The sequence below is a fragment of the Tripterygium wilfordii genome, chromosome 16, assembly GCF_013401445.1.
Source record: "Tripterygium wilfordii isolate XIE 37 chromosome 16, ASM1340144v1, whole genome shotgun sequence".
Taxonomy (NCBI): domain Eukaryota; kingdom Viridiplantae; phylum Streptophyta; class Magnoliopsida; order Celastrales; family Celastraceae; genus Tripterygium; species Tripterygium wilfordii.
In genome coordinates, this window is record NC_052247.1 from 10,561,188 (window position 1) to 10,587,795 (window position 26,608).

General features: G+C 35.9%; 3 protein-coding genes across 5 annotated transcripts; 1 reads left to right on the top strand and 2 right to left on the bottom strand.

The window, feature by feature from the left end:
- LOC119980851 (serine/threonine-protein kinase BSK7-like) lies at nt 1–7,560 on the top strand. Of its 3 annotated transcripts, none has more exons than XM_038823652.1 (12): nt 1–154; nt 551–839; nt 918–1,138; nt 1,733–1,868; nt 2,458–2,591; nt 2,685–2,790; nt 3,383–3,468; nt 4,584–4,772; nt 5,279–5,431; nt 6,059–6,172; nt 6,526–7,039; nt 7,087–7,375. In XM_038823652.1, the coding sequence occupies exons 2-11, from the start codon at nt 758–760 to the stop codon at nt 6,769–6,771; spliced, it is 1,467 nt and encodes a 488-aa protein (XP_038679580.1). In that variant the 5' UTR covers nt 1–154; nt 551–757; the 3' UTR covers nt 6,772–7,039; nt 7,087–7,375. The 3 variants fall into 3 exon arrangements, with proteins under 3 accessions (XP_038679580.1, XP_038679581.1, XP_038679583.1); XM_038823653.1 differs by having other exon boundaries at nt 648–839; XM_038823655.1 differs by lacking the exons at nt 1–154; nt 7,087–7,375 and adding an exon at nt 7,409–7,560 and having other exon boundaries at nt 758–839; nt 6,526–6,878.
- Nucleotides 7,561–7,662: 102 nt separating this feature from the next.
- LOC119980852 (tubulin beta chain-like) lies at nt 7,663–9,518 on the bottom strand. The gene is made up of 3 exons (XM_038823656.1): nt 9,054–9,518; nt 8,695–8,964; nt 7,663–8,612 (listed from the first exon to the last, which is right to left on the bottom strand). Exons 1-3 carry the CDS (start codon nt 9,445–9,447, stop codon nt 7,942–7,944), a joined length of 1,335 nt encoding a protein of 444 aa, XP_038679584.1. The 5' UTR covers nt 9,448–9,518; the 3' UTR covers nt 7,663–7,941.
- A 6,305-nt stretch (nt 9,519–15,823) lies between these two features.
- LOC119981379 (glutamate--cysteine ligase, chloroplastic) lies at nt 15,824–26,326 on the bottom strand. Its single transcript, XM_038824471.1, has 15 exons — nt 25,998–26,326; nt 24,052–24,202; nt 23,698–23,805; nt 22,241–22,333; nt 21,335–21,418; nt 21,139–21,207; nt 20,993–21,063; nt 20,832–20,900; nt 18,774–18,867; nt 18,507–18,596; nt 18,350–18,430; nt 17,588–17,680; nt 16,995–17,075; nt 16,828–16,897; nt 15,824–16,139 (listed from the first exon to the last, which is right to left on the bottom strand). The coding sequence occupies exons 1-15, from the start codon at nt 26,324–26,326 to the stop codon at nt 16,051–16,053; spliced, it is 1,572 nt and encodes a 523-aa protein (XP_038680399.1). The 3' UTR covers nt 15,824–16,050.
- Between the last annotated feature and the right edge of the window lie 282 nt (nt 26,327–26,608).

A 26,608-nucleotide genomic window follows, 5' to 3' on the forward strand; every position in this document is an offset into this window, starting at 1 on the left:
GTCTCTCTCAGATTCACAGCTCAGAAAAATAAAACAAAAAAAGAAATCAGTTCGCAATAAAAAAGGTTTGATTTTCTTGCAAAACCCAGACATATTGCAATCTAAAACCCTTATCTTTCCATTTATTCTGAGCGAACTTCGCTCTTCAATTCAGGTTCTCTGTCTTTGCTTTTATATCTCTTACATATGCTGGTCTGAGGTTATAGATGTCTATTTTTTTTTTTTGCTGTTCTGATTTGATTGAAGTTGTGAGTTAAAGTTGTGCAGAGAGAACTACCATTTTCATTGACCTGGTGGAGATAGTTGACTCGGTGGAGAATGGTTGCCACTGTTGTTTGGCTAGGCTTTTTAGAGGGAAAAAGAAGCTATAGAAAAATGGAATTCGTTTTAAGAATAGCGGGAGTGAACTGAATATTGTGATTATAGTTGTGTTAGCCTCTTTTAGCATTATTGGGAAAATGAAATTCTGTGAAACGAACTTTTTTAGCTTCTTTTATTGTTTTTAATAGGTTTTCGAAGGAGAATTTATATAAATTTCGTATTGTTGCAGACAATTTGTGTTCAAAAAGGCATTTTTACAGCAAAGCTTCTCAAAATTATCAATAGTTGTCGTGGCAGCAATTGAAACTTTTATGGGTATCTTGCAGTTTTCTGCTAATCTTGAAGTTGGGAAAGAGAGTGGATGAACTAGTTGAATTACATATAGGTTGAAGAGCTCAAATCTTGATACTGTTCACATTCAGATTTTGATAGTGGGATGGGCTGCGGGTGTTCGAATCTGTCACTGTGTTGTTGGAGTTCTGGGTATAATGCATCAATTCCTGAGGTGCAGGATGTTGGTGAGTAAAATTGGCTTTTTGCTTCTTGGTTTTACTTATAGGGAGTGATTCCTGATGTATGGGTTACTTTGTTTGCAGAAAATGAAGAGAAGAGTGAGGTTGATGATGTACCCGCATTTCGTGAATACAGTATTGAAACACTTAGGATGGCTACATCTGGGTTTGCTGCTGAGAATATAGTCTCTGAGCATGGAGAAAAGGCTCCAAATGTGGTTTATAAAGGGAAGCTTGAAAATCAGAGGCGGATTGCTGTGAAGCGTTTTAATAGACCGGCTTGGCCCGATGGCCGACAATTTTTGGTAATCATATATTGATGAGGCCACTTCATGTTCATTGTTAAATTTTCGTAAAAATTCTGTTTCATTTTTTTTTTCCCTTTATGTTGCCTAATGCATACATATATTATGTGAGGGTAAGTTCTGCGTATATCTTGCGTGTGCCCTACCCTACCCACTATGGGAGCCTTGTGCATGGGTGTTGTTTACCTTTACCTTTATGCTGCCTGATGCATATGCCAGTTATTTGAATGTAGTTTGCCTGTCGGCATATGGATTTACTTGCCAAGGCATTTAGTGGTGCCCTTATTAGGCTCTTTATAATGCTGTATAAGTTTATCATACTTAGAACCTTATCAAGATGCCCTAATGACTGAGAGAGAGAGAGAGAGAGAGAGAGAGCATTTTATCTAATTTCATAAAGTCGGCTGAGGAAGATTTGAATAAGTTATTTATCTAAGTAGGTTAATAACTTCTATATTTAGTTTCTTGGCTTATTAAAGAGTGATAACATGGGACTCCTTAACGAGTTGGGCTGTTATGGACTGCCTATCATATTTTCGTCCCATCTTTTGTGAAATTTGCCAGAGTTTTAACTTTAACATTCTATAAACATAGGAAGAAGCCAAAGCTGTTGGTCAACTGCGAAACCAACGGTTGTCAAATTTACTTGGCTGTTGCTATGAAGGTGATGAGAGGTTACTTGTTGCAGAATATATGCCCAACGACACATTGGCAAAGCACCTATTTCATTGTAAGTTTCTTTACAGGTCCATTCTTTAGATCGCTCCCATTTTTACATTGGAATTTCAAATCCTTTATGTTTCTGCCACTACTAGATGTATATTGGTCTCCTTTCCCCATTTATTAAAATAGACTTCTCTTATATTTGAATAGAGGACTAATTTTTTGAATGCTTTATCTACCATGAAGCACCACCTTATGATTAGATTACACATGATTGATAGAACAGTGGGTGTCAGTGGTTGAATGCAGTACTGTAAATTCTGTAATACATGAGGCTATTTGCAGCGCATCCAAATTCATTTCATCACATTTCGGTGTTTGTCTGTCATTTTAAGTGTCACAAATTCCACTGTCTCTGCTATATTTATCTGTCTTTCATTATACTTGAGAATGACAGGTCCTTCACTTGATATTATTTTGTACTCCAAAACTAGTCATGGTATAAGAAATATTATGCTATGTCTTCCTCTTATCTCCAGTCAACAGGGAAATCCAATTAGGCAAATGATCATTAACCTCACATTCGTCTTATTTACTAGGATTATAATGAGAGTTGTTGTGAACCTTAGTCATTTTTAAGCATGCAATTTTTTCAGGGGAAACACAACCAATGAAATGGGCAATGCGATTGAGGGTGGCTCTATATCTTGCCCAAGCTTTGGAATATTGCACCAGCAAAGGACGTGGCCTATATCATGACTTAAATGCTTATAGAATTGTTTTTGACGATGTAAGTATGATATTATCTTCTGTGTTATTGCATTTTTTTCCTGTAGTTACAGTTAATTCAGATTGCTTTTTTTTTTTTAAAACTTTTTATCAGGAAGGCAACCCTAGACTTTCATGTTTTGGCCTGATGAAGAACAGTAGAGATGGAAAAAGTTACAGTACAAATTTGGCATTTACTCCTCCTGAGTATCTGAGGACAGGTGCTTGTATTGTTAATTTATGAACTGTATTGTGCCTATGTGTTTTAATGGCACCCAATCCAGAGTAAACCTGATAGCGTATTAAACTGCTCATTAAATTGCCAATAACCTTTCTTTATGCAACTGTTTCTTTGCCATTTCGGATATCCATTAGATATTATTACAGATTATTTCAACACAAAGACTGATTTTTTTTGAATGGCAAAAGACTATAAGTTACTTGAATTTATTTTTTTGGAATGTAAAAGACTTTTAGTGAAGAAGCACTGAGGGGTTTCAACCCACAGATCATAATTTACTTGAATATCCATCATTATTTAAGTTCAAATGAACATGTCAGTGGTAGACTCAGGTAGAGTTGTAGTGGTGCAACCTAGAGATCAAAGGTTCAATTCCTGGAAACAGCCTCTCCACATATTATGTGGGGTTAAGTTCTGTATACAGCCTACTTGTCCCCTACCCACGCCCACTGCGGGAGCTTTGTGCACGAGAGTTGTTTACCTTTTATCCTTCATTATTTAAGTTACATATGGTTATTATCTGTTGATTATATTTTCTCCTTTCTGATAGTGGCATCTGATTCTTTTTGCAGGAAGAGTGACACCAGAAAGTGTAATGTATAGCTTTGGCACCCTTTTGCTTGATCTTCTCAGCGGAAAACATATTCCTCCTAGCCATGTAAGTTCTCTCCTTATTAGGGCCATTAAGATCTAACTATCTTGAAACAGTTTGCTAGTTGTTTCTTCTCGCTCTTGTTCAGTAACTGTTTTTATTTACTGCTCTCCTTGAAAACATTAGCTCCTTAACTCAGCAAACTTGGCACATCCATAAAGAGACACTTCCTTGCACTAGTTAATGAACAGCGTTTTAAAATCTTGCGTTAGTTGCCATTCATTCTTTTAACACTGAATATGTTGTCTCACTTCTTTTCATCTTGTTTTGAACCAACTCTTAAGTTATGAATGAATTTGGTTGGCTAGGATTCAACTTTATTAGTCTAAGATTGAATAAAATTGTAAGGTACCAATTTTTGAAGTTAATAGAATTCAGAAAGTCATATTGACATACTATTTTTGCAGTACTAACTCTGATAAATAAACGATATGATACTACTGGAAAGTGCGATCACATACTTCAGAAAAAGGGGAAAAAACTAGTGAAATGTGCTAATCATGTAGAATCTTATAACTAAAAGTTAAATTTCAAAGTCATGCAACTATGACATAATTGTGCAATTTGAAAGAAAATGCAACATGGAAATAGAAACTGGACATGGAATATTCCCTTATCTGACTCATAAACACCTACACACGAGTATGTGTAAATTAGTGCATCAGCATACAAACTAGAGATTCTAGTAGATCAATTTTGCTACGCTGCACAAGCAGTAAAGACTAAAGACCTTGAAGAGCAAAATAATGTACAAAAGGTGATCTGACATAAGCTGACTATCTGCTCTTTCAAGTTTGTTCTGATTGGAAATCAATTGATCAATCCAATGCCTATACATCTCTTATCTATAAAATACATCCTATGCAGGTTGATATGGAAAGCATGAAGTTAAAAGATTTTTCTGCTCTTTATTTAATTGTAATTTGATGGCATAGATTTTCTAAAGTAGTTTAATTCTCATTTCTGGTAGGTATCCTGGTTTATTTCCTTGATTGTCTACTAATAATTTTATTGTTATTTTATTTTCGCTTTCACCTGTGTGTGCCTGGGTTTCATAAGATTTAAACCCTGTTTTGTTTCTGTAATTTCAAAGTTAACATAGCTTGCATCATTTCCTTCAGGCATTGGACCTAATACGAGATAGGAATGTACAAATGTTGACAGATTCTTGCTTAGAAGGTCAGTTTACTAATGATGATGGGACAGAGCTAGTGCGTTTAGCCTCGCGATGTTTACAATATGAGCCCCGGGAGCGACCAAATCCAAAGTCATTGGTAGCAGCTTTAATTCCACTTCAGAAGGATACTGAGGTTGCCATCTTTTGTATCTTAAGTGACTTTTTTTTTTCTCGTTGTGTTTTGGTTTACAAGATAAGTGTATACAACCAGCTTTCGGGGAAAGGGTACGCTGTATGCATTTATTTAGTTATATAAATTTATGAGCTTCAGTATCTGCTCGCGGAATCTGTGTGTGACGGGCTTTTAAGTTGTGGCAGGGTCTACTGTCAGATGGTGGAAAGGCTGCGCCTTTTGATTTCATTCGTATGTTTGTACTACTTAATGTAGCTGGCCTCTCCCACTTTTACACTAAATGTGGATGGCCTTCAACAGTCTATGCAAGTTTGAAAGGAACCTTGAGGCTGTTTTTGAATATTATATTTCTGTGTGCTCTAGGGTTTATAAAACTGATGACAATTACAATGCAAGAACTTTGCTTTGATTAATGTGCATTATACATCGGCTGTGGAGTGTACTGAAAGTTGGGAAAATACTATTTCATGGAAGAAATGAGAAAATTGTAGTAATTTGTTCTGCAGGTTTCTTCTCATGTATTGATGGATATACCACATGGTTCTGCAGCTTCTCCTCTTACGCCACTTGGTGATATGTGCTTAAGAATGGATTTGACTGCTATGCATGAGATCTTAGAAAATCTGGGTTACAAAGATGATGAGGGGGCAGCTTCTGAGGTGTGTTTATGATATTTCGGATGTAATTGAGAGCTGAATGCTCTTGGTATTCATATAATATATGCTATTGAAATGTCTCCATGATTATTAGTTAGAAAATTCGGGTTTTTGTCACGTTGATACGGGTTGGCTTGCAATTTTGTTAGATAACATTGGTTTGGGTTTCAAGATCATTTGTTTGGAAGTAAGAAAACGATTTTTACAGCTATGCTGAGCTTTGATATTGTTATAGAAGACCATTGATTATAATTTAAGATATTTCATACGTCATTCTGTCTGTAGGCATTCTTCCGTATCTTTATCATATGATCTTCAGTTCTTAGTTCGCTTTACATTGTTACTGGGATTCAGTTATTGACATTTGAATCTACCTGCTAAACCTTAACCAAACTGTAAACTAGTCGAGAGTGTTTGTCAAACTTCAGACCAATGTACTCTTCTTTGATGTTGGAGCAAGGATCCTGACATTTGTAGACTGTAGTTGTACCACCCTGGATCTTTCCTTCAGCCATCTGATTTCTTTCTTTTTGGATCATGGATTTTGTCTTTTATAAACTTCTGTTAATCTCTTCCTTCTTCAGCTGTATACAGTGAACAGTCCTTACTGTTTTTTTTCCTGGATTGCAGCTATCATTCCAGATGTGGACCAACCAGATGCAGGAAACGTTAAATTCGAAGAAAAAGGGTGATAGTGCTTTTCGCCATAAAGATTTTAGGGCGGCCATTGATTGCTATTCTCAGGTTAGAGACAAGTTTACCCATTCTTTAACTAATTAACTGAAATGAAAGATACATGTGAGACATGTTTATGCATGTGCAAGTTTATTACTTATGTACATATTGGCAAAGGAGAATTACTTGTGGGTAACTATGACGGTTAAAATTAGGATGGGTGAGTTGAAAATAAAATTCTCAACTCTTCTCCTGGAAAGCTAAAATACAAGTTTAGACTAGTCTCCTGGATTAAAACCTCAACTCTGGGCCTTTTTTGTACTCTGGACAGCACGTGTTATGCTTCAACTCAAAAGTTCTATTTTTTTTGAACAAGTATGAGAACCAATTATGAAATGAGCTGATGATTTGCGTATTTGCAGTTCATTGATGTTGGAACCATGGTCTCACCTACAGTATATGCAAGGCGTAGTCTTTCTTATCTTATGAGCGACATGCCACAAGAAGCGTTAAATGATGCGTTGCAGGCACAAGTAATATCACCTGTTTGGCATATTGCATCTTATTTACAAGCTGTTGCTCTTTTTACACTGGGAAAGGAGAATGAGGCACAAGTAGCACTTAGGGAGGGATCTGTCCTTGAGAATAAAAGGGGTGCAGCTGCTTGACAGGAGGAAACTCAAAACAAATTGGTCGTATTCCCTTGATTTTTTCCCTGTAGATGTCGATCCTTGGCAAATACAAGCTTCTCAATTTCCAGCCACAATGATAAAAGGTTCTTCAGTCTTAAAGCACAGCATGATTTGGATAGATGTAACTGGTTCTGATCTTTGGTGTGCATGACTGATTTAAGTAAAAGTAGCCATCCTCGTGAAAGATTCTTTTACAATAAACTGGACAAAGTTCCGAAAACTAGACGAGTTTCTGATTACTGAGGTTGTGGGGGAATATTTAAAATGCTAGACGAGTTTCTGATTACTGAGGTTGTGGGGGAATATTTAAAATGCTTCTGAAACGGTCGTCTGTGGAGGGATTCAAGTATTGTTTAAAGCTGCATTTAGCGAGTGAATAGATGATTTGCCGTATTTGTAATTTTGTGTACAGTGCTACTGCGGATGGCTGCTGCAAGCACTAACATTGGCTTGTTTTATGCGATGTTCCCTTTTGGAATCAATTTTCTATTTAGTTCTATACTTCTCTGCATCACTTGTTTGTATTGGAAGGATTCTCCCTAAAAGAGCATCCGCTGGGCGCGGAGCTGTTTCACTGCTATACTATAATGCTGTTTTTTTTAATGTTGTGCAGAAATTGTGAAGCTACAGAAACCTCAAATCTAATTAGTAATACCGGATTCTTGGCATCGAAGGGTTGGCTCTGGTGGACCTGGACTTGTTTTCCCATTACTGGGTTTTGAACTTTTATTTTAGGTATGTAGTAGCTGTAGTTGTAGCAGTTGCAAGTTCTTTTGCTGAAATTAGCTAATTGCTCAATTGTTCTGGAAATTTTTATTCCTTGAATACTTTCATATAGCGCCATGCTTTCCATGTCTTGGGACCAGCAGCTGAAAATTGTATCTGGACTAGATTTATTGGTCTTAAGAACAAAATATCATATTTGTCAAATAAAGCAAGCCAGCCAAATTTACGTTACTTGCAAGAACAAAACTAGCTTACAATTGCAAACAATACTCACCAATTGAATGTTACATGCATATTACATACATACAAACTCCAGAAAACATGGAACAGAACCCCCTTATTTGATCCAAGCACAAACATAAATCATAACAAACCAACATCATCTTCTTTGTTCATAGCAGTAACCAACTATAAATTGATTCACATCTCCGCCTCCTCCTCCTCGTCGTACTCCTCTTCATCTGCTGCAACTGCATCTTGATATTGCTGATATTCTGATACCAAATCATTCATGTTACTCTCTGCCTCAGTAAACTCCATTTCATCCATGCCTTCACCAGTGTACCAATGCAAGAAAGCCTTTCTCCTAAACATGACAGTGAATTGCTCCGACACGCGCCTAAACATTTCTTGGATCGAAGTAGAATTCCCCATGAATGTAGAAGACATGGATAACCCAGTTGGAGGAATGTCACAGACACTTGACTTGACATTGTTGGGAATCCATTCAACAAAATATGAGGAGTTCTTGTTTTGTATATTGATCATCTGCTCATCTACCTCTTTAGTACTCATTTTTCCGCGGAATAGAGCCGATGCTGTCAAGTATCGCCCGTGGCGCGGATCAGCTGCACACATCATGTTCTTGGCATCCCACATTTGTTGTGTGAGTTCAGGGATGGTGAGGGCGCGGTACTGCTGTGATCCACGGGATGTTAAGGGTGCAAACCCAACCATGAAAAAGTGAAGCCGCGGAAATGGTATCAAATTCACTGCTAGTTTTCTGAGATCCGAGTTTAGTTGCCCGGGAAAGCGAAGGCAGCATGTCACTCCACTCATTGTTGTTGAGATCAAATGGTTCAAATCACCAACTGAAACATATATATACACCTTTTGAGAATCAAAAAACTTAAAACAAAGTCTGCAAAATTTGAAGTAAACATGGCAACTTACAGCTTGGATTGGTGAGCTTGAGCGTTCGGAAGCAGATATCGTAGAGAGCTTCATTGTCAAGGACCATACACTCATCTGCATTTTCGACTAGCTGGTGTACAGAAAGGGTGGCATTGTAAGGTTCAACAACAGTATCAGACACTTTTGGTGAGGGAAAGACTGAGAATGTCAGCATCATTCGATCCGGGTACTCTTCCCTGATCTTGGATATCAGTAGAGTCCCCATTCCAGATCCAGTTCCACCTCCCAGTGAATGACAAATCTGGAATCCTATTCAATAACAAGAACAAGCAGAGAAATAAAGTCAATTTTGCAGCTAACAAAACATTTGAAGTCCCGAACAGAACATCTAAGAATACCTTGTAAGCAGTCACAATTCTCAGCCTCTTTACGGACAACATCGAGGACCGAATCGATCAATTCAGCTCCTTCAGTGTAATGGCCCTTAGCCCAGTTGTTTCCAGCACCATTTTGGCCGAAAACAAAATTATCAGGTCTGAAGATCTTTCCATAAGGACCGGCACGCAGACTGTCCATGGTACCTGGCTCCAAGTCCATCAAGATGGCTCTAGGCACGTACCGGCCACCGCTTGCTTCATTGTAGTAAACATTAACTCTCTCAAGCTGCACACGAGAGTTCCCAACATAATTTCCGGTTGCATCAATGCCATGTTCATCACACACAACCTCCCAAAACTTTCCTCCAATCTGGTTTCCACATTGGCCTGCTTGAACATGGAGAATTTCTCTCATTTTTGGATCAGAAGAGTAGTTTTATCTGAAACTTTTAATTGTTTTAGAGGGATAGAGAGGAGAGAGAGTGAAGAAGATTGAAATGGTGTTGGCCTTATGTAGGCACTAGAGGGATAGGACTGAGGAGAGAGACTGATTCTTTTTTTCTATTATTATTATTTTTAACCGAATGCATCATTACATATCTGATATGAGTCTAAATTCGAGTCGTCAAATATATGCGTACATAAATTTCTCACCGACGACGGAATGAGTTAGACCGAAACTCGGTGCATGGCCACAAAGGTATTACTTTATATCTATTATTATTATTATTATTATTATTATTATTATTATGTAGTTATTCTCTGTCCCTATCAACTAGTGATAATTCTAAAAATAAGTAGAGCAAATAATGTGATATGTCTATTGAAGGAGGGGCCAATGTCAATAACACAACAAAACTGGTGAGCTGTATATGCAAGGAGACAAAACATACTATAATTGCATGGAAAAACTCTCTGGCTTCAACCGACACATCCCCTTATAATGACTTCCCAACTGCCACTAAGATTCAAAAAATGCCCCAATTTCTTTCTCAGCTGATGTATTGATTTTTCTTATAATTGCCATGAAAAGAGGAGTTTTTTATGTAAAAATAGGGTAGTTTATTCATGTGGGTGCAGCAGATAAGGTAGTTACACCATAAAAATCAATGCAAGATTCCATTGTTTTTGTTGATGAAGGTAATCAAATGAAGTAGGTGAAACAGGGAAAAGGGTGGGAAGCTTCAATCAATTATTTGGAGTGATGAGCTGATAAAAACATATAAAAAGTCTTAGTGTGTCTCGTCCGTCTGTCTGGCCTTATTGCCAGATCAGGTAGTTGGCCACTTGGTATTTTGGAATTCTATAATGAAAATCTCTCAATTATGTTTATGTATGAAGATACTGTGAATGCTAGAACATCCATGAACGTAAGTTCCATTATAGAAGAAGACTAGAGAAAAAGGGTTTTAGGAGAGTTTTTTAGGAGAGTTTTTTAGCAAGAAGATTATGCGCGTAAAATTTGTCCGATTTGGCTCAAATTTTGAGGGAACAATCCTTGTCACAAATGTTATGACTCAAGTTCCACATCAGTTGGGACAAAGCCGATCATGTGGTTTATATGAACAAAACCCACTCCAACATACAACAAGACCTTTTTCCCAAGTCTAGTGAGTAAGTTTGGACTTTGACCCATTAGTAGTTGGGCTTTGCTCAATGAGTTTGTGGTTCGGTCTGTAGTAGTTGAGCTTGGGAGGAACAAAGTTGTGCCGGGCCGATATATTCTCGGGAACCGAACAATCCAAAGCGGACAATATTGTTGACATGTACAAACTCTATAATTCTATCGGTGCCCTGATGTATCCTCGGGAACTACCAATGTATCTTCGAAAACCGGATAATCCAAAGCGAACAATATTGTTGACATGTACAAACTCTATAATTCTATCGGTTTTTTGATTTTTAGATTCGCCTCTCTATAATCCACTCTTGAGGTATCCACTTTGCTGAGATTTAATCTTTTCTCTTGTTGATGTTGAGATCCATCTTATTATAGATGATGATTATTGTGGTATTGAGCCAAGACTAGTTGCTCTTGATGATCTACATATTATTGTGAGCCTTTTGATTAATTTAGAGAAAGCTTGATGTAACCCATTATTAGTGATAGTAGAAGATTTAAGTGTGGGTGGTTTTCTAGTCATTCAAGGCTCCTCAACATAAAAAAACAAAATAAGGTAACACATTCCATCAGAGTCATCAACTTGTGGGGTGGGGTAGAGTGTGTATCAAATTGACATGATTCAAGAATACACATGATGAAGATAAGATGGCAGCACAAGTGAGGTTTTTGGATAACCCTATTAGCAGACATGGACAGTTTTAGGCATCATGTAGAAAGAAGTACATTAACAATTTTTCTCTTTTTTTTTTATTACAGGAAAAGAGAATGGAGGAGGCTCGAACTCGATACCTCTATGAGATACTAATATACTATGCATATGAGTGTCATACGAGCTAGTCGAAGTTCCCAGTACATTTGGTCTAGATTTGTGATCCGCCCACATGAGGTAGTAATTGCATTTGAATTAATTCAAAGTTTAATTTGATATAATATTGGGTTTATCTTCACCATATTATATAAGGGATGAGTTTACCTAATGAGATTTAACAATACAGATAAATATACAGAACGTATTTCTTCAAAAAAAAAAAAAAAAAACCTCTCTATCTTTCTCTCGCCATAGCCTTAGGAATAGGATGTTTGAGTTTGTGGGATTCAAGGGACAACTCTAGTAGCCAACCCGAGAGTTCACGGAGAGTTCGTACGCGAGAAACCTGTTTGGAGAAGGCTGGTCATGCATAGATTCGATCATGGAGAGTGTGGATTATTTGGCTAAGGTATGTTCTTAATCCGACTTCTAATTTTTTAGGTACATTCTCTTTTGTAGGTTTGTGAATTATAGTGCTCCCTTGTATACTCAATTCTCTATAGTGAATTTGAGAGATTTTGATCACTCATAAACTAGAGGTTTTTTTCTTACTCTTCTCGACAAGGTTTCCATCGTTAAATCGGGTCTTTGATTCTCATTGCTTTCTTTTATTTATGCAATCGATTGTTTGGACACTAATCATTGGAGTAGATTGTATTTAGATTACCCGTATTGTGGAGATTTGGAATTTCATAACCACTTTCAAAAATAAAGAGAGTTAATAGAGTAAATTGCATACGTGTTTGATCAACCTTGTTAATTAATTGGTCCGTTTGGTAGACAATTTTAATAGTAGCATATATTGTAGCATATGCTGGTAAAAAATGATTGCATATATTGTTCTTGAAATGTTAGTAGTTGTTTGATTGTACTTTTCTGATAGCATATTGATGTAAAAATTGTTCGTGACAAATTACGTGGGTATTATGCAATCAAGTTATAACATATTAAAATAAATTGTAAAATAAATAGGAAACAATTTATAATAATATTTAAAAACATTTAAATAAATTTAATAAGATAAAAATAAAACTTAGATTTTTTAAAATGCTTCCATGTAACCATCCATTTATTTTTATTTTTAATTCATAAAAAAATGAGGGTAATATATGAACATATGAAAATTATACATTTCGTCACCGAAAGATAAGTGTCGTTCAATTTTAGCACCGAAAGAATTTTTGTTACAAAGTCGTCACTCATTGATTCAAAATGAGACATTTAAGGGATTCGGTCAGAATTACTACAGTAACGGGCAAGGTCAACGCTTAGATGGCAAATAGTCAACACTTGTAAAATTGGATATGCTTATATGGCAATTTGACATGGGACTTATAAATTCCACCTAGGTTTTTTTGAAAAAATAATAATAATACGTGTCATTAAAAAATAAGAATAAAAACCTTTACTTTCTCTTGTTTGTCCTCTCTATCTCCTTATCTGCAACAAAGCAGCCTGAGTCTGAAATCGGAGCCATGGTCGGCGTCGGAATCTTCGTCACCACTGGCAATGCCAGTCTAAACTGCAGGTCTCCAATGCTTATCGATGAATCAATCGATTTACTTGTCTTCAACACAACACCTTATTACATCTCCGAGCTACCCCACGAGTGTTTGCCCTAATTTGCAAGATTGTTTCTTATTGTAGTCAATCTTATCAATTAACCGATCTAGTGAGTTACACGGGTATCACTACTTAATTACCCATTTATTGAAGCTCTACTTGGTCCCTTTGATGGCGGGTATTGAACCCAATCTGTTACCAACAAATTTGCAAGGATTGGTATTGAACCCAATCTGTTTGCAAGAATATGTTATTTGCAAGAATTAAATGCTGTGTTGCAGGTTTGTTAGTGGATGAATAGCAAATTTTGGATTACTTGGCAATGACAACGGTAAGAGAGAGGAGAGGTAAGAGAGAGAAAGTAGAGTTTTAGAGAGAGATAAGACAGAGGGAGACCAGACAATATACACCAGTTAATCGGTAGAAGAAGAAGAGTGTGGCGGTGGTACTGTTTGAGCTACAGTGAGAGAGAAATTTAGGGGAGAGAGATATTCAGTTGAAAAGGCAATGAAGATGACAATTGGGGAGGAGTATATCGGGAATTTCAGATACTTATGTGGCAATATGTAAATATTTTTATTTTTATTTTTTTCCACGTAAACATACATTAACCAATGACCTTTTAATTTAATGCCACGTCAGTGGACTCCTGACCGAACTTAATGCCACATCAGCGAAACTCTGCCCGAGTACCTTTAAAGTCTCATTTTAGAACTTCGGATGATGACATTGTAACAAAAAATCTTTGGGTGCTAAAAGTGAGCAATCGTTATCTTTCGATGATGAAAAGTATAATTAACCCATAATATACCCAAAGCAATAATTAAAGGGAATCTGAATAAAAATTTGAGTTTGCTATAGAAATGGAGTCAAAGGATCGTGCAATAGAAACTCGAAGCAAGGGGGAGAGGAAGAGAGAGATTAGGTTAGTGGAATGCCGGATCACGAGAGAGAGGGGAGAGAGGAGACGCGTGGGGGAAACAAAAGAAATTAGGGATTTTGTGGATTAGAGAAGGTGTGTCAATGTATAAAAATTATGTCAGTTGAGATGTCACATATCATTTTTTCGTCGTTGGAATCATTGAAAAAACGATATTGAGAGAAAAAAAATTTAAGGATGAAAATAAAATCAAGTGTATAATTAAGGGATTAAATATTATATTTTGTCATTTAGATTACATCGAAAAGACAAAGTAGCATGTCAGTAAGTGCGCATCATAGTCCACCAAGCAAAATATCATTGTTTTTTTTAGGGCATGGGATTAGAACTCATGATCACATGGTCATGTGGTCCTTAATCTATAGTTAGAGAGCTTAGCCAACTAGAATAAGCCGTTATCCCTCTATCAAACAAAATAATTATACTCTATTTTTTTTAATTATATTTTTTAAAGCAAACTAATTTTACAGTCGTGTCCCATTTTGTCCTTGAGCTAATTTTTTTTGTCCACGAATATCAAGAAGCATGTGCAATGTATTATACCAGTTTTTTTTTGTTTTTTTTGTAAATTTTGAAGAATTAATGTAATAGGCATCACATGTCCCTTGTTAATAAATTTAACAGAATTGCTACACATCCCATCAGTTATCATTCCAGTAGTGTGTGACACTTATTGGATGGAGTGATATCATAACAAGGGTCTCATTAAATATGACAAAATTAACATTTAATCCCTCAACTATACCTCTAGTTTCACTTTCGTCTTTAAATTTTTTTTGTTCTTAACTTCATCTTTCCACTATTGAAAAATATCTATTTCGTCCTTCAAATAAGAGAGTAGTCGGAAAAATCCAAATTGACATCTATTTTGGCATATCATAGTAATCCTAATTGACAAATTTTGACAAACATAAACGATACTATCGCTAAACTATTAATGTCCAGCACTTTTAATGCTTAAACTATATAACAAAATAGTTTGGGAATTTTCAATAGTTAAGTATTTTGAGAATTTTGTGAGATGATGTGTAAAATTTAAGCCAAGTGAGATGACAGATGTAAAGATTACGCCAATTGAGATGTCACCTATGATTTTTCTAATGCCGAAATCATTTGAAGGACAAACGAGGAACCTTTGAATAGTTGAGGAACGATTTTAAGAGCAAAAAAGTTTAACGACAAAAATGAAATCAAATGTATAATTGAGGGACCAAATGTATATTTTTACCCATTAAAAACCACCCTCAATCAGTGTCATACACTATTGGGATAAGTAGATGAAACAATACGCAAGCCGTATAAGTAGATGAAAACTTTATTTTTTATGTATGGGCAAACCATGCATACCAGATGAGTAGATGAAAATATTATGTACGGGCTTAATCGAATTCACGACCTCTAGAGGAGACAAACTCTACTGTTTAGAAACTCATTTCTAGACTTTAAAGTTACTTATAATTTGGACCCTTACAAGTCGTACCCTATCAATGTAAGTGAATCAAAATTGAACCATATAGGGAGCCAAGTCTTGCCTGATATCCTCTTTATTGTTTTGTATGGGGCCCAATCCATAAAAGGCCAAGGAAAAAAAAGAAAAAAAGAGTCTACTCTTGGTTAATGACTCCACCGGTGGATCTCCCTAGCAACACCAGCCAATGCATCATCATCATTGAAGTGCACAGGCTCGAACCACGAGTTCTGTAAACTAATTGTTCTCAACTTCAACATACGCATCAAGTCTTCCATTAAAGAAACTACAGGATGAATCAATCTTGGTATAGAGATCATGCTCGTCACACTGAAGTGTTCTAAGCATGCATTTTTATGGAACACAAACCACCTTCTCGCTGCTTTGAAAATTGGATTCATTTTCTCTAATGAGGTTTCAACAACTTTTATTGATAATTTATGTTTTAAACGATCATATCGGGAAGAGGTTCCTAAAGCCAAGGGGTATACATCATAATTATTGCGGTGAAGTTATTAAAGTAGGAACAGAAACAACAAAGGTACACCCTAAATCAGAGAGGGTTACGCACAGGCACAGGAGGACAGTGATGAATTGTCATAACTCTAATTTACCTCAGTAGAGTAGCTCCTCAAAAACAGGATCCACAGATTGACACCATTTTCCATCGTATAACTCCAGCAGCTTCTCAGCTGGTGTCACACCTGCCATCACGTTGTCACTAATCTCAGACCACCACATACTCTCTACCAAATAAATGCATTAAAATCAGGAAATAAACAATGTGTTAACCGATCCTCGTTAGCATTATTTACCCTGAACTGCTACGATGTAAGGAAATGACTTTTAAAGGAGCAAAACCAAGATGCTAACAAAGACTTATCTTTCAAATTTACAATACCCATTTCGTTTTTTCTTTGATTTTGTTTCTTTTCAAGGCATGCATTCGATTCTTGCGAATGCCTCACAAAGAGGGGTAAAATCTTGTCTTTACCCATGAGGGATATTTTAACCCTAAGAAATATTCTCCACACCTAAATAGGTTTGATGAAACTCATTGAACAGCAATTTTCTACAATTAATAAATTATATAGCGCCTTCAAAGAAAAATTGTATCTCGTACAATGCCAATTTCGTATATATTTTGCACCACTTTGAGCAAGGCCTCTTTATGTGATAATGTGAAGCACTAACCTCTCAAGGTCAACAAAATAAGCGCATTTTCACACGTATTGATTTCTCTGTAGTTAGTTCCCTCTTTCTATCGTTGCATGGCACTGCCTCGGTGCCCCTATCATCTATTTGCTTATAAGAAAAACCCTTTCATGAACTAGGTAGTGAAAAAGAGAGAGATGATACTCACATACATGATATAGACTCCCAAAAAATTACCTGTTCTAACCACCTCAGCTACCTCATTCAAGAACCCAGACTCCTTATATCCTCTCCTTTCTAATCCATCCTGCAGAAGAACATCACATTTTACAGAAACCGAAAAAAAAGAGAAAGAAAAAAAAAAGAAAAAGAAAGCAGAACCATCACCACATCGTGAGACTTACCTTTGCCAATTTTACAACATTTTGAGCAACATGCCTCAACAATCCATCTCGAAATGCTGTCTTCAAACCTGTCTTTGGAACCTACTTTAAAGATTTATATATTAGCTTCACTATCAAGATCTGTTGAAAGATGGGCTAAGGAAGGCTCTTTATCAATGATGAAAATGAAGTACGATTAAGTAATCTTGTAACTAGAACACTTGTTTTTGACTATTCCATTGCTGTTTGATGTCAAAAGGACTTTTCAAAAATAAGCTTTATGAAGTGCTGCAATGACGGAGTTAAAATGAAGGACTGTTACATGTAGCAGTCAAGTTCACTAAATATGTTTAAGAAAAGGATACAAAGAGAAGGTGACCATGTAATGGGAGGTCTTAAAATTCGAAAGGTTCTCCAGGCACAATGCCATAGAGAACAAAGTAAAGAGTAAATACTTGACAAACACAACAGCTGGAAATTTTAATATCCTATCCCATAACGTGTTAAGTGAGCATCAATCGGCATAAACAGACCATAAAGAAATGGAGTAACTACCTCCTCTAACTGTGAAAAGATTAATACATGTAAGAAGACGACGAGGACTTTGCTATTACCTTATTCCTCAACATTTCTCGTTCTTCCTTCGTCCAATCAGCTGTCATGTCTAGAACATTTTGGAGCGAGACTTCGTCATATAATACGCCTACCTGATAGATGCAAGAAAATCAACATGACTTGCTGGACCGAGTAAGTTTATTACACATTGAGCTTGTGCAGGATTGTTGACTTTTTCAGCAGCTAAGTATTTCAAGGGAGAGAAGGTTTGAACATATGACTTCTTTCTTGCTGATGGATATGGGATTCCACTACTCAACCAAGTGGGGATTCACATATGGGCATAATTAATGCTGATGAAGAGAGCAGTAACCACATGCCTTTCATAGACATATTATTTAACAACAGAATGTCCACAATGGATTTGAAGAATGCACAATATAACACAGCACTAAAAAAAGTTAAACTACCGTGCACGGAACTCCCGCAGTGGGTGGGTCGTAAACAGACACGATGTATGCAACCTTACCCCCGCATAATATATGTGGAGAGCCTACCAGGAATTGAACCTAAGACTCTAGGTCGCACCTTTGCAACTCCACCACTGGGCCACATGTTCATACACAAACAAAAGGTACAGATTCTTATGTTGATGCTAATTCAGATACCAATAAAAATCGTCTCCAAATAGATCTTTTCAAATTTTCACAAGTGAAGCTAAAAGTAAACTTCCGAGTATTCTACCCTTTTCTCTTCCAAACAAACGACACCACCAAACACAAAATAGAAAGTATCATTTAGACAGGAACGAAATTAAATACCCAAAATGCTGGCAAAGCACATAACCTCCTCCAAGGCCCTCCATCAGCACCCCGCATCTCCAAGTATCTCTTTAACCTGACCTGAATCAAACAGCGAATCTGGTTTACATATATGTAGATGTATTAAGCCACTTGACCATAAATCCATGCAACAAACCTCAGGAAATATTGTTGTCAAATGATTCTCCCAATCGTTAAGGGTAGGCAATTCACCCGGAAGGCAAGGAAGTTTTCCAGCCATGAAGTCCTGCAAAAGTGTGGTACAACTTGTGTTATTCTCAAACAATCAACAGCATAAGCTAGAAAGTAAAGGGCAATATATAAACTTATAAAGAAATATGTAAAAAAAATGATTTGAGGACAACGAATGGCATGGCTACATTAACAGCCTAAAACTTCAAAGCTATTAAGGATAGCTGGAAACCCGAAATGACATCCCAGTACAGTCCATGTACTTCCTTTTCCGATAAACAAAATACATTGGCACGTCTAGAGCATAGTCAACATACTGTTCAAACCTGCAAAGAACAGTGTAAAAATTAAAAGACAAAGAATCACGATATATTACTTCCTTTACAATACAACACACATAACTGTTGAAAAATGAAAAGGATATCCCAGAACATATAATCTCTGCATATGTAGAATGGATACATTTCTTAGAACTAGAATATCACTATTTGCCACCTGGTGATTTTATTGGGGCAAATCACAATCCGTTTGGTAAACAATTTTGACAGTAGCATATATTGTAGTATATATTGTCTACAATGAGTCCGTTTGGTAAAGCATATTGAAGTAGCAATTATGCTAGTGCCTAGCAAAATGATGGTAGCAAAAATGCTGGACAATTTTAGTAGCAGATATGCTAGATGAATGGTTGGTAGTGTTTGGTTCCACTGTTAATGGTAACATTTATGCTATGTAACATTTTGTGACAAATTATGTGTAGGGGTATTATGCATTTTAGTTGCAACAAACGCATATAAATGTAAAAATAAATAAAAATTAATTTATAAATAAAGATAATTTATTAATTTAAAAAATAAAGATAACTAATTAATTTAAAAAATAAAGATAATTAATTAATTTATAAAATAAAGATAATTAATTACTTTATAAATAAAGATTATTAATGAAATACTAAGGACATAAAAAGAATATAAATGGAAATGCTACAAAAATTGTTCAAATTGGTAGCATTTTGAAAGTAGTCGTTTCTCGGAATTGCAGCCAGAAAGTAGTCGTTTGGCAGCAACAAAGCATTTATGCTAAAGAGTAGTTTATATGCTGGTAAAAAATGATAGCATTTATGGTTCCTGAAACGCTGATAGGTGTTTGGTTATACTTTTGCTTATAGAATATTAGTGTTAAAATTGTTGTGACAAATTACGTGCAGGGGTATTATGCAATCAAGTGGTAACATATTCAAATAAATAGGAAAATAAATAACAAATAATTTATAATATTAATAAAAACATTGAAATTAATTTTAAGACTTTTATTTACAATATTAATAATAAATGTACCATTATCTCGGTGAGGACATATAATAATTTATTAATTTATAATATTAAAAATAAAATTCCAAATAACATCAAGGACATAATAGGAAAATACACTCAAAATGGTTTGAGAATTGTTCAATTTGGAACAATTTCAAAATGACAATAAAATGGTTTTGGAATACTCAAAAATTGTTTGGGAATTCTAACCCAAAAATGTTGTTTGGTGAGTCAAAACAATTTATTGTACTAAAACAATATGTTGTGCTGTAAAATGGTTGCCCAAACGGACACATATAATATGGCCATCCTCTTAGCATTTCAATCAGAATACTAACATTTTGGATGCAAAGGATGCAAAAGACGTATGGCAACATATGGAACCCCAAACCTGAAGGGTATGGTACATATTATAAGTGAATGTAGGTTGTAGAGAAAACCAAAAGGTTCTATGCATAAGCAAATGAAAGGTTAGCATGCTGCACATATCACACAGAATCAGGTTCAAAAATTCTCAAGAAAAAGCAAGCAAGGATCTAAGCTAATTTCAACAACTCAATTGAAATTTCCCCAGCAAACAATGTGAGCATTTTTGCTGAGAACACCAAAAAAGAATTTTACTAACGTGCCACCAAAAAAAACCAAAGTATGTATAAGAATTAAGAAATAAGTTCTAAAATATCAAATACAAGAGATTCATCCAGATCACAAGCACCAGAAAACAAATCTGAAAAAAGAGCAGTCTTAACACATTTACCGCGAACATTCTGTAGTATTATAGCTGGCGAGTTAAGACCCTGTTTGAGGAATGACTTGAGGGATCATTCATTCGCAAACTAGCAAACGGATCAGTTTTTAAAAAGATAAATGATGATTTTGGTTTACAGCTTTTCTACTAGTATTAGACGCCAGTTATTTTTTAGTCCCAAACAAGCTATTAGATGTGTTATATGGGATGGCAAAAAGATTAAACTTACCCAAAAGAGTCATCAAAAACAAAGGGAAGCATGCCAGCGCGATTGTTGTCGGTATCAGTCCATATTTGGCTGGTCACAGAATAAAAGGAAAAAAAAAAAACATCTAAGAAAAAGGAAGAAGTACATTAAAAAGTACAACCATATCATAGTTTTAAAAGAACCTTCTCATGCTGAGATAACCATTCGGCCTTCCTTCAGTGAAAGGTGAATTTGCAAAGAGAGCTGTCGCTATCTGCTTATTTGCACAGGTTAGAATTCAACAATTGGAGAAAATTACAGTCAGAAGCAACAGCACAAAGTTACTCACCGGCTGCAAAGCAAGACCAGCACGGAATTTCCTGATCATGTCAGCTTCAGAGCTGAAGTCCAGATTAACCTATTAAAAGTGTTTGTATACATACACCCATTATGGAGATAAATGAGGGGAGAAAAAACGTTCACCAAATCATTAAAATATCCAGCACTCCAGGGTTTATGTCCTAAAAGTGGTAGATGGAATTCACCTGAACAGTGCATGTCCTGAACATCATATCAAGTCCAAGTGAGCCAACTTTAGGCATGTAATTCCTCATAATATTGTACCGTCCCTGTGCCAAAACAGCATGTAAGAGTACAAGTGGCTAAAGTATCTAAAATCAAGGATGATGCTCAATGGACAAATCTGGAAGGGCTGTCCATATATCAAAGCCCAATAACCCGATGACCCTCAATCATTCTAAACATGCAACTCTAACAAATATGAAGGTTTCGTCATCATTAAATAACCAAGCTTCCTATAAATTGACCTACAAGAAAATAGTGGCAAACATGTGGGCTTGCAAAATTGCAATGACCATGGAAGCAACAGAATTTCAAATGAAGTTTGTAGGGGGTGAATCACCCATCAGCAGCCTGAACATAAAACTAGCAACAGGGATATCGCACCGCAATCCTATCCTCAAACAACAATCAAGACAATATGGGAAATACCCAATAGTACAAACATAAAAGAGAAACAGTTATATATCTTTGTAAGTTTATAGAAAAACCTTTAATTTGCAAATGGTTTGATTGCCTGGAAACCAAGTTCCTAAATTAAGGACCTTGGGGTTCCCAATGTAGAAGTGTTGACAGAGTTCTGAAAAAATGTATCTATCTCCTGAGAGCAATATCCTGGACATTTTGGCTAAAAAGGAATGCAAACTATTTCGTTTGGGATCTTAAAAACTGTACTTTTATTATCTCTCTCTTTTAATTTAATGTAAATATCTAGTGTTGCCTGATGTATTGTGTGGCAAGCACATGATGAATTGAAAAAAAATGCCAAATCAGTTCCTTCTTTTTTCTTTTTTTCCCCTTTAACCCTTAAAGCACTTCTGTTTTCACCAAAAAAAAAAAAGAGAAGGGCTGGAGAGAGGAAATGGTGACACCTTTGGCATAACAGGTATGTCTTTAAGTCCCCATTTCGGCTGGAAGCCAATTCCTAAGAATCCGATTCCCATTTCCTCTGCAACAGCTTTCACCTGAAATAAGAAGACGAGAAAAAAAATAAACAAGTTTTATTGCATAGAGTATTACGATGATATTTGAAAACAAAATAAAATATTTTAACAATGTAAGGCCTGCAGTCTATTACGGTATTTGTCTTGGCTGCAGATGGAAGATGAGCTGGAAGCTGAGACCAAAAAGGTTTTAGTTTGCAGATGGCATTTGTCGTGCACCTTATTGGCATCCTTTGTTGAATAAGGCATGAAGATACACTCTCTTCACAGGGTCTAGGAACTAGGGAGAGTGATTTACTTCTAGTATTTTTTTTATGGCTCCATTATTTGAGAGATCTTTTATCAAGGCAGGGCACGTAGTTCCTACTCTTGAATGAAAGCACTCCTTCAGCAATAGAATATGGATAATACCCAATAAGTCAAGTAGATCACTTTCCATTATTTATGTCATTCACAGTAAAAACATTGTTATTATTGGTTGTGCCACATCTTTGGAAGGATTCTATTTATTTTTTACATAAAAATATCGCCATCTTGAGGCTCTAATTGGGACATGCTTGGCAACATATATTTGAAAATTTTAACGGCTGGAAAAAATTCCTAGATTTTCTAAGATTATCCCCAAGGGACTAAATATTACAGGGAGAATGGTTCTCTCGACAATCTACTTGCTGACTGTCACTACATTTCTTTCATGAGCTGCCTCTTTTTTTTACTTAAAAGTGTAAATTTTCAAGTTCACCCCAACGCCTACACAAGAGAACATGCAACCCACTTTGACAAAGGAAAATCCACATAGAATAAATAATGAAAAAGGAAAAGGAGCAAAAATTAAGAAAAGCAAATCTGTGTACGTTGGCCAGTGGCCACAAAACAAAGTGACCTATGCTTTATGATATAATCATTAAAGTCGCTACAGGGCAAAAAAAATCTTTTTACCCTTGTATGAATAGAATTGCTTCTAAACAATTTCTCTGTTCCATAATCTAGCACATGCCATCAATTTTACAAAGAGCAAGATTATACAGTCCTTCACAAAGACAGGTGTCAAATGAGTCAAACAAGAACTACAGGGGATAGTAATGTATAATTAAAGCTTATAAGTGAACAACTAGAGAGAGAGATGAAAATATGATTCAATCAGATTACAACTCCCAGTAATGGCCATTCCATGAATTGCTTTTATAGGAGTTGGCAATGTCAAACAACTTTGCCAATATAATCTTTGTAATCATTGAAGAAGGTGACAACGACACTGATGATGATAAACACAACAGCAGATCAATCCCAGAGCATATATTTCATATTAAAAAGAAAACAAATGAAAACTGGACTCAACAATCTAGTTGTTCATGCACATTTCAAAGTGTATCGTTTCGACTAACCTGATAAAGGTGTGAATTAACCTCAGCACAAGTTTGATGCAAAGTTTCAAGAGGAGCACCGCTGAGCTCAAACTGGCCACCGGGCTCCAATGATATGTTTTGCTTTCCCTGATCCAAAGTAAAGCATAGATTTAAGATTAAAAAAAATTCAAATTTGATAAATTCCACATATTTCTTGACAGTTCTTGAAGACACCTTTGAGGAACAAGATAAGTCATAGAAATGATTTAGAATGGAGTTACCACACATTAACATGCAATTAAATTAAAAACAATGTAAGGAAGTCAGAGACATTGAACGCATATACGGTGAAGTTCATTTAGATATGCAGAAATAAAAAAAATATCAGTTTACCTGTTTAAGCCCTATGATGTTGTCACCTTCCATTATTTTTTCCCAGTCAAATCTCTCCGCAATACCATTGAGCAAATGAGCAATTTGTTCATATTTCATGGGAAGTAAAGTTCCAAACTCAAAACCAAACTTCTCATGCTCAGTACCAATTCTGGAAAAAAAAATGAAAATATATGCACACAAACATATTTTAGTAACATATGAAACAAATTCAAAGGTTGAGAAAAATGCTATCTGTTAATACAAAAAAACTACATGTTCGAGGAATGTCATAGGATCAAAATAAACTACTCTACTTCCCCCCTTCTTCCCTGTTCGGGCATATCAAAACTATTGATTCAATTGCATCATAAAAGAACGTGATTCAATTGTGCCATAAAAGACCGTGAACTTTAACTTATATTGGTATCACTGGTACTTAGAGTGCGAGAAAATCCTTCCAGAGATTTACCAAAAAAAAAAAGACCAGGGAATAGTAAAGTCCACCATGGTTCTGAAGTGATGTAACTAATCATTCCATAACTAACACCAGGGAGGGATCCCAACCATATGAAGAAAATTATAGGGCACACTGCACTTGGTTTGCCAATGACTCATACAGGATTCTAGGATCAACTAGAACAAGTGAATCAAAACTTCCACATACTTTTAACCACCTGAATTCTAACACCAGAACTTGGGGTAACATATTAATATTATGATTCACCAAACATAGCATTAAGCCAAGGAATTTATTAACTGGGGTACAAGGCTAGGGATAGAGTTTGTAAGTAGCCTTATTTCCTGTATTCTATAATTCAAACCAAAGAGGCAACGTAGAACACTACTACACCAAAAGGAATTACTCAAGCTTCAGAAAAATGTACCTAGAGGGTGTATGATGTTACTATGTTAGTTTCCCCAATGAACTGATGACATAACTTGATTAAATACTCTATTAATTTTGATCTAGAATCAAAGGATATTGATGTAACTTTATCCGAAGAAACATAATATAAGGATTAAAAACCTAAATTTCATAATTGTACAAATGTAATTTTAAAGGGTTCATGATAAAAAAAAATTATGATTAAATGTGATTAACAACTTTCAATAAATATATGTGATTCAGGTTCTGTCTTTAGATGAGGTTTTATCAAGACTTCTGCTCAGGTAGAGAAGATCGCGGTACCCACAATTTATATTTGTGCTACAATATGCATCCTTGATGATGATGTCAAAATCAATATCTGTATATGTAGCAGTATAGAGCAGTGCGTCCAAGACTCACATTAAACGCCTAGCTACACTCTTTTCCCTGCCCTCAAAGGACACAATTTCTAGAACATTCTCGGCATGAAGCTACTTATCATAGAGCAAAGTGTCCATATAGTAAATGGGTCCTTAATTTTAGAAATAAAGTACTGGGTCCTTAATTTTAGAAATAAAGTACCTACTACCTACTATATCAAACAAACTCACCTTCGGAAAGTAGGTGCTGGAGAGCTATCAAACCCTGTAATTTCATGTTTCACATTTCACTTGATAACAAGTTAAGTGTTTGAAATTTTTCTGGAAAACTTTTTTCTAATATGGTAACTAAAACATGTTTTCCAGCACCTTTCGTTCAAATGAGAAATTCCTAAACCAATAAAGCCTCAAGTGCTTATGACAAAAAAATTTCTGTGGCCCATCCACACAGACTAAGTAACAATTAAATGACACATTTACCAATCACATAAGCAATTGTAATAAAATGATAACTTAGATATTACATAACGCAATGCATAACTTGAATGGACGAGGAGATAATCATGATTATGTACCATCTCAAAAAAGTAATAGAGAAAGTGCAAAAATAGCCTGCCTAGTCGTGAAATACACACAATATCTACCAGAGCATCTGTAAGTATAATGACGAGGAGCAAAATCTGTGCGCTTCTAATCAAAGAAACATCAAATTTTACCTCCATTTTTCCTTAGGCTTGCAACCAGAGGCAAGGTATGCGACAAGATCCTCTTTCGTTAGTGGCTCTGCAGCAATCACAGCATCCTCTGTAGGAGGGCTAGCAGCAACAAACAATCGATTCATTCTTCCAATTGTGCTGTCCATATGCAAAATCTGTCCATTCTTGGTAGAACTAAATGATAACGAAGGGAAACTAGAACACTTTTCCTTCATTTTGAATGTATCTAAATTACTGGCCGTGCTAAACACCACACTATGCCCAGTTGTACAACATGTTGTCTCAGTCCGAGCACAATATGAGGGACCTGCCTGGGCAATGAGAGCCATGGTATACTTCCTGGAAAGCAACACATACAGCATATCAGTGGATCAACCACAGCTTATTAAAATCCATCAACCAATTCTACCCGACATTGAATGAGCATCTCAACATGAACGCATAGCCTCTACATCAACAATAAAATGAAACTGAAACCACTCACAAAATTCATTCAACTAAAGCACGAGTTTAAAGTAACTCCATATCCAGGTGAGCATAATTTGCATTGAAGTCCTAAATAACTAAGGATTCATGAAACTCTCAAACAGCTAACCTAATTCATTTGATCT